At 46.1% G+C, this 8,894-nt stretch overlaps 1 protein-coding gene across 1 annotated transcript; it reads right to left on the bottom strand.

Moving 5' to 3' along the window:
- Positions 1–111: 111 nt before the first annotated feature.
- LOC122375586 (lectin BRA-3-like) lies at positions 112–4,823 on the bottom strand. The gene is made up of 2 exons (XM_043355081.1): positions 4,729–4,823; positions 112–759 (listed from the first exon to the last, which is right to left on the bottom strand). The coding sequence occupies exons 1-2, from the start codon at positions 4,773–4,775 to the stop codon at positions 279–281; spliced, it is 528 nt and encodes a 175-aa protein (XP_043211016.1). The 5' UTR covers positions 4,776–4,823; the 3' UTR covers positions 112–278.
- Positions 4,824–8,894: the final 4,071 nt, after the last annotated feature.

Raw genomic sequence — 8,894 nt, 5'->3', positions numbered from 1 at the left:
GTCGACCGATACATCAATTGACAGTTGTACTTGTAGGTATGTATGAAAATGCAGCACGACAAACTGAACCATGAATTGTGTGCTAAATCAATTTCAGTTCTTAGCATGTAATCGATATTTGGTTTATTTATTAAATAAATACACATGGAAATGTACATTAATGATACACTTAAAATCATTTGGGACTCATTAGCTTCCAGCCACAGTAAAACCAGTGTGCACAGCTCTAGTTGCTCAGTCGGCAGTCACATACCAGAGCTAACGAGAGCAGCACTTGTTCAGACAGTAGCGGGCATCTTGCAAACGAAGAAGTGCTCCTTGTCGCATGCTGTGTCGTCCCACTCCGCCGCGTGCGGGTTATCGGGCTGCGGAACGCGCGTGCAGTCCTGGCCGAATTGGTTGTCGGGCTGCTGACGAGCCCAGTTGAAGAAGTCCACCTGGGTTCCATCCGACCACTGAAACTGGCCCTCCTGAGCGATGTCGTTAAAGCCGATCCAGGTCTCGGCAAAGTCGTAGGTCTGCATGATGAAGGCGTTTTCGAGCAGAGAATGGATCGAGGCGAGCTGGGCCCCAGCTCCGACCGTGGGGCAGGCGTTGACGGCCTGCTGCCACGAGGTGGCGTAGGTGGAGCGCCAGTAGCAGAAGCCGTCGAACTCCTGCCACTCGACGTTGGTCGGACAGCCAGCCGAGGCCAGGCCGGCGCACAGCGTGACAGCCAGCAGCTGGTACAGCATCTTGACGATCGGTACTCTCGGGTCTCTGGAAACAAACGACGGAGGAATTCATTTGTGGATGCGGGATACATATAGTTATATCGCTTCACTGCCTGGTGAGATGTCTCTATCAATGTTATGCTATGGCATGACTCTTCCCATCAACCACTGCAGACCATAACCGTTAAGAGGCCATGTTCATTGTGCATATCAAGCGCCGGTGCATAGACCTCTGGCCGGAACAACTCAAAACCAGGGCCTCATCCTGGGGGAGTTCGATCATCGATGCTTTATTCAACGTCGAGCTGCGGGACGATAACAACCAAGCTTTCGTGGGCTATTTAATGAGGCCATTGTGACAAAATATGCCATTTTTTCCTGTGGCAAGACATTTAACCCTCCTCGGCCGGGGGGGGGGGTGAGTGCCACCCCACCCATAGGTTTTTTTTTTCTTCGTGATAGCTCCTAACACGCCAGCGATAGAAGGTTGAAACTTGGAATATCTGATCTTAGATTCAAGTCAAATCTCGCGAAACCAACAGCATTTTCAGGTCATGCCAGATCAATGACCTATGACGTCATAAGTGAACCTCTGCACGGTCCTCAGATTTCGCAACTTCGAACGCCCTCGCCCCTCAGTGCCAGAGCCCAGAGGAACCTATACAAGGAGATGAAACTTACAGGATGTAGTATCCACCAAAGGTCTCAAAACTTGCGTATCTCGGATTTTTCCTAAAGTTTACATGAGGTCAGGTCGGTCATGTGACCTCACCATTACCTATAAGGCAATTGGGAAACATGAAAACTGCTATTTAGGCGCCGGAAACGATCTCAAACTATCTCAAGCACACGGACTCGTGATATCATGCACTCCTTGCAATGTCCCATACCTCAATTTTGTATTGTTGACTTTGTGACGTCATTTATGACGTCACTTGCGTCATAAGAGTTTTTCGTCAATAACTTCCTATCGAATTGAGGTAGCGAGTCGGGAAAGTCACCAATGGCCTCAGGAGAACCTGCCGAATCGAATGATATGCAATATAATCTCCTTCGACCAACTCGTGACCTGGGGGCTGTGACCTGACCTCGACCCGAGGTCAGCACCTCAAGTTGACACCAACCGAACAACAAGTATAGGGGAGAGTGGGTAAAGATGCCCAGGGTTTTGCTATGTCATATATTATTCGAAAATGACGATCGGAAAGCAAAAACTTGGAGTTTCAATGGAAGCCGACATCATTTTTCTCCAAAAATATCACACTTCCGTGCCTGAAATATGATAACTTTTTTTGCCATTAAGCATTTTCCTGAAGAAGTGAAAGGGGGCATCTTACCCCACGGGGTGGGAAAGACGCCCCCTGGCGTTGGGGAAGACGCCCCCTGCACTATAAGTGACACAAATGGGCACGTGAATCACCTGAACGAATCAGTAGTCCCTTCGAGCCTGTAGTAGACACCAAACGTCATCGTAAGGGCCCTAAAAAGTGGTTGTAAGGGGCTTCAGAGGTCATCGTTAGGGCCATCATAGTCCAGCGCGGCCAAACAAGCCTCCGTGGTGGCGTTCGGAGACCACTGTGGGGCCCTTATAGGTCTTCATGATGCTTGAGGGTCCTCGAGCCCATCGTGGGGACCTCAGATGCCAGCGCGGCCCGTGGAGCCAACGTGGGAGCCCTCAAATGATGTTGTGAGGGGCCCTGGAGCCAATAATGGGGCCCACAGAGGCCGTCGTGAGGGCTCTCAGAGTCAGATGCCGCCCAAAAAGTCGCTGTGTGGGCCGTGAGACCGGCATGGGGAGCACCCGACCGTACTGGACTCTCAATAGTCCCAGATCGGCTTTTGTCTCTCATCACAAGTATGTAATAAATGATTTGAGGGGCTGCTTTAAGGACAGCCTACGGATTTAGGGGGGCGTCTTTCCCCATCAGGGCAGGGGGCATCTTACCCCAAAGTACCGAATTGATATTAAATCAGTACAATTTGTTAGCCATAAAACCACACCCTGAAACAAACTGTTTGGGACACAGTACACGCATGTTAATGTATCGCGACTATAGCAAGGGGAGCAAAAATTATCTACCTTCTTTGATATTTACAATGTTTTGACAACAAAATATTTTTTGAAAGCAGCAAATAAAAAACATGCTATCACCAGCCAGCCGTTGCCCAACTGAGCTTCACAAATTTTTGTGCAGTTAAACCCGCGACCGCCTGGGGGGGGGGGGTCGGATCCGACCCCCCCCCCTCAGTTTTTCTTGAATAACTCATGAACCGCTTGCGCTATCAACTTGAAACTTCGCATACCTTCTCCCCCATCAATTTGACGTCTCCTGTGCAATTTTTAAGAAAAAAATTTCAAAAATTTCTGAGATATATCGATTTTAGTGATGTAACTACATGGCGTTTTTAGTCAAAAAATGGTAAATGTTTAAAAAATCGCCAAAAATCGAGGTTTTAAGCAAATTGCTAATTAAGGACATGAAAAGACGCAGCTCAACGAGTTCTTTAAAATGGCTATCTCGGATTTTCCATAAAATGCGTTTTTCACCCCTAAAAATTCAAAAAACTATATTTTTTGGAAAACAGCTAATAAAATCCAAAATTTTGAGAATTTCCAAAAAACCGGAATATATGTTATAGAGCTCTATTAGAACATTAGATGTCCCAAATTTCAACTTTCTATCTTGATTTTTGACCCCCAAATTGTAAAAAATAGCTCCAACATGCATAGGGCATGGTGACGTCATAAGCATTTTCGCGAATTAGAGGCACTTCTGAACATCGCATGTGAAAACAAATGGCACCACTAGATTCCTGGGACAAAGCTCGTCTAGAAAAGTGCATTTTTATGTCAAAAATAAAAAGTTGAAAAATTGACTTTTTTTCTTAGCCCTCGTTTAGTTATGTATGGTATAAACGATTTTCTATGCTTTCAATGCACACTTATCACCAGCACAGTGACTTGGGGTCACATATAACCATTACCATCGGATTTGGCGTGAAAAATAAGCCATAAAACATGTGTCGCACGCCCATGTAGCAGAAAGTGAAAACCGTGACCTTTCGTGACCTGACCTGACCTTGACCCGTACTTAGTATGACCCCTATACGCACATGGTACCTTCACTAGGTCTTTGAGGTCATTTGTGGTGAGTTTCGAGCAGCAGCTATCGATTCCGCTGTCCGTAAGCCTAATCGTGCAAAACCCCTGAATTTGACCTTTGACCTGACCTTAACCCGAAAGTTGACCTCAATCTTAAAATCTTAAGAGTGCTTTGGGAAGGTCTCGTAGAGACCTTTCGAACGCCGCCTCGCGGGGCTCGATACGACCATTGGATCTCGAGATAACAGGGGGGGGGGGTCGGATCCGACCCCCCCCCCCCCAGGCTGATGTGGGTACGGAAATAGCCCAGGCGGTGCCGGGTTAACAAGGCAGGCTTCCGCTTTACGCTAAGAACATTAATTTCCAGGTTCGATTCTTTGTTTCGCCGCTAGAGGGGGTGGGGCGTCTTTCCCACCCTGGGCATCTTACCCCACTCTCCCCTACCATTCGATGCGCCTGAGCAAGGCGAACATAATGATGCCAAAATCGTGACTTTACGGTCGTTTTTTGCGAAGTTATTTATCAAAACCGAACCCGTGCCTTTGCCCACTTGACCTGACCTCAGAGGTCACCGGTTAACCTGAGACCTTAAAATCGGGTACCAGTCGCTGCGTCTCGTTACGGCACACGTTTTTTCCACGACGCTCTAGCTCCATCAGGGGCGAAAGGGGTCGTTCCAACCCCCTTCGGCCGACACATATGTGTAAAACCAATAGTTCCGGCGAGGGTTAAAACTAATCCGAAATCGACGCCTTATCAGGTCATCTTAAATAGGCTACAAAGGTTGAAAACAATTATTAATAAGTCATTAATCAATGAAAAGCGAGTCATTAATTAGAGCTGTAGACTGATGGTACGCGTCCCTCCTGGGTAATCCACCTCATCCGAACGGGTGACCCTCAGCCATCTCACCTGAGCACAGGACGTGAAGATCGACTCTGAGGCCGAAGGACGACCATTTCCCCGAATATAAAGGGCCACCGTCGCCGGCAGCTGCATCCTTCCCACAGAATGGTGTTTGACCCTCCACCTTCCGAGCCGCGCTATGGAAAGATACCCCTGGTTTGCCGATGAGAACGGTCATGTGCCTCTTCCAAAACGACGCCTCATGCTACAAAACAAAGGACGTGTACACAACTTACTCGCAACAACGTATGCTTTTATCGATAAGATTCCCATGCGTAATCACGGTTACATAGTAACTAAGGCCGATGACGTAATAGGTGTTCTTGAAATGATATGAAGATTTTTCAGTAGGGATTAGCAAGGGACAGAGAAACAGTGAATTTCTGGGCCATGTAGCGACACGCGGTAAGCGACATTCGAAAGAGCGCCGAAATTCATGAAAAAATGCTTTAGCAAATTTTTAGGTCAGGCCAACAACGTCTCCGGAGGTCATCTCAGGAAAATTTTTGCGGCATTTTTCTTATTTTGACAAATGGGTGCTAACCCGCTTGGGTCCCCCTGGGGTCTCTCTGTCTATAACGCGCCCCACTGAAGGGAGGACTATTTATAGCCTCTAACTCCGGCGCGAAACCACTTGGCGGATTGTAAAAATTAAAACGATGGCTGATGGCGCTGGAAAAAGTTGTCGAGGGAAACTTAATTTCATTGACCTCGGTGTCACCCATGACGTCACAGGTCAGTTCAAAATTAAAATTATTAATGTTTGGCTTGTTCAGCTCAGGTTAAATTTTGGTTTACACACTCGGTACTAGATACTTTAGATACCCTGCGGCTGCCAGACTTGAACTTTGATTTTGAGGTCATGGCCAGGTCATCCCAGGTCACGGAAATCTTACATCATTCAGTGGTTACGTGACAAATGTTTTATGGTCCATTTAGGCCATAGGCGTCGAACTCAGAGTCGTTTGTGTTGTGCCATTCAAGGTCATTTTCAGCTGAATATAGCTGAGGTCAGGTCACTTTAAGGTAAAAAAAGTCAAATTTTTTAAGTTAAAAGTTTTTAACAAAAAAGGTGTTTATCAGATGTAGTTAGTTTAAGCTCAGGAACACGATGGTGCTATTTATAATGGTGTACGATGTAAAAGAAAAAAAACGCACTGAAAAGTTTATTTGAAAAACGTATGATAATGAAATTTTAACCATAATGCGTGGTTACCGATAGCTTAGCTATTTTTGAAGATATCGGGCTAAAACTTCCTAGAGTAGTTGATCGATATGTGTTCTTTATACTCTGGATTTAAATCTCCAAAAAGACAAAAACTTTTGGAAAAAGACAAAGCATAATTTTTGTATTTTATATATAGGATTTTCAAAATTTTCAAAATCTTGAATATCCGAGAGAGCAGTTTGACAGCCATGTGTATTTTAAGTCCTCTCATGCAAAGAAATTGGACCTATCTTAAAAAAAACTCAGCTATTAATACAGATTGCCGTAGCTTAATGTTTTGCATCAAAATCGGCCGAACATAGCGTCACTCTGACGTCATTTCCGGCCGACCTATGGTAGCTACGAAGTTCTGGTTTTGACACAAGATGTTAAATTGATGCAGCCGAAGGTATTGAAAGTTTTGCGACGATACGCCAAGCGGTTGTGAAGTTATTGCAGAAAACGAGAGTGGATGGGGCTATAAACAGCCCTCTCAAGTGGGGCGCGGGCTAATTCGGGAACGAACAGAGCTACAGCCCGTCGCGGAAAACGTTTTTGGTAGCTCATTCAACATCACTTTGGAGTGAACTCTCAGATATGACCAAGGTCAATGGTTTAGCCTGCAGAGTTTTTTTAAGATAATGTTTTTTAATTGTTTTCTTTCTGCAATAGCATTTGCTTTAAACTTGCAGCACATTGATTTTACCGGCATCGTATTACTCTCGTCGAGACGTGCCAAATGTAGGTAGGTAAAGTAATATGCCATGGCATTGAAATGCCAGTTAATGGTAACGCCGCATCCTTGCTCAAACGCGTATCCGCGGTTGGCCTCTAGAGCCACGCCGGCCGGCACTGTCGAGCGGTGACCCGACCTGACCTCGCCGGAGGGTGCGTGACGTCACCAGCGGGCCGGCGGTGAGCGGGACGGCTGAGGTCCACTCAACGCACTCAACGCGGCCCGGGCGAGTAGAGCGGACCAGCAGCGGTCGCTGCTGAGCACGTTTCCTCCACCCACCCCCTCCAACCATCTGCATTGCATTGGTTTTTATTTACCATCATTTCTTCACCTCGTCGACCGTCTCCTCTCTCTTAACGGTCGCCTGGAAGGTAAATGGGATATAAGGGAGAGAGAGAGAGACGGCCGGCTGATAAACAGCCAACACATGAGTATGGAGCATACGATGCCGAAGCGTTACGGGATTAACTAAAGATAACGCCAGTTATAGGTAAGTCATTTAAAAAGTCTTATCCAGGTCTATGTTGGGGGGTGACGGTCGACTCAACCCTATCCTGGGAAAAGCACATTTCAAATGTTGTCAAAAAGTGCAATTCCATCCTTCTATGTTTGTATAAAATTCGTCATCATCTTACCCCCGAGACCAGTAAGCTCCTTATCCAGTGCCATGTTTTCCCCCACTTCCTTTACTGCCTCTCCGTCTGGGGCGGGGCCGCTCGCTGTCATTTACATAAGGTGCAGAAGATCCTGAATTTGGGTGCTAGGGTCGTCTCCGGAGCGCGGGTTTCTGAACATATTTCACCGGTGTTGAGAGCCCTCGGCTGGCATGACATTGCTGATCTTGTCGTCCACCGTGACTGCTCCACTGTGTTCAGGGCGCTGAGTGACCCTTGCGCTCCGGAGGCGATCCGCTCCCTATTCACTCGGCGAGCCGCTGTGTCGCAGCACTCAACGCGGGCAACGTGTGCCGGTGTACTGGAGCTGCCGGCTTACCGGCTGTCTATGTCGCGCCGGGCCTTGTCGTATACCGAGCGGCCTCGTCCTGGAATCGCCTGCCGCCTGCCACCACCGGCTCTCGAACTAGAGCAGAGTTTTTACGACTTTTAAACTCGACATGTGACTAGCGTTTTGGTATTTTGGTACAATGTGTATGCGTGTGTGTGCTTGTGCTTTATATGTTTTTACTATTGTCATTGACTAGAAGCTGACACTAATCCATCATTGGAATGCTTCGCTAATGCAATATACAGGTCAAGATTACACCCTGACTGGAAAAGGCCATGCCGCGTATCAGTCGATTCGTATCGTTGGGCTAAACACATCTATGTTTTTTTTTTTATCGCTCTAGCATGTCTCTTTCATAAGTTATTGTAAAAAAAAAACTGTTGGGAACCTTTTATATATGACCTCAAAGGTATACAAAGGGGCAATATGTGCAGTATTCCGATTCAGTTTGTCATGTTTAGGCTCATTACCCGATATTTGTGACTGTTCACAATGGCTTTCGTTCAAAAGCGTCTCAGTTTAATTTTCTCCCATTGGCTTATACTAGAGAGGTCGCAAAATTGGCCTGACCTTAGGTTACCAATATAGGAAAATTCAAGAGGAATACCTACCTCTTGCTCGTTTTCTACATCTTGCCACTCTTATCAATCGCTCTTATCAATGGATAGTTCAAAAACGATCGTTCGGTTAGTTTAGCTATTGCATAATAACTTTTTCTGAGACAATGCGTGACCTGATGACCTGACCTTGAGCGACCTGAGTCTAAAATTTTCACAACATTTGTAGAAAAGATGTGCTTCCATTTATGGGATATCCGCGAAACACCGCATGGGGTGACCAGGTGGTTCAAACACCCCGACCCGGCGTGGGTTAAAAAAAGATGATGTTTGACAAATATAAATAGTCAATGAAAATAAAATAGGCGGAGTTTACAGTTGGGACTTCAGTCAGATCATTCTGGATCAACATAAATTTGGCAGAGATCTGTGCGTTTTGTGTTTGACATCAGTATCAGAACCTTTGAAATTAAGAATGTTTTTAAGGCTTAGTAGATTGCTGAAGGCCTATCGGAAGCATCGGTGAACATGTTAATGAATCATGTGCAATAGCCACATAAGTGCCTCTTTCATTCATGGAATTTTACAAGTTTTTCTGCTCCCTATCCTATTGTCAATATACCGGCAACCTTCACAACATTTCACTGCTGTTACATCATTACTCTTA

The sequence above is a fragment of the Amphibalanus amphitrite genome, unplaced genomic scaffold (assembly GCF_019059575.1).
Source record: "Amphibalanus amphitrite isolate SeventyFive unplaced genomic scaffold, NRLGWU_Aamphi_draft 001878F_arrow, whole genome shotgun sequence".
NCBI lineage: Eukaryota > Metazoa > Arthropoda > Thecostraca > Balanomorpha > Balanidae > Amphibalanus > Amphibalanus amphitrite.
The sequence above is the reverse complement of the archived record's forward strand: the minus strand, read 5'-3'. Positions and strand labels throughout refer to the sequence as shown.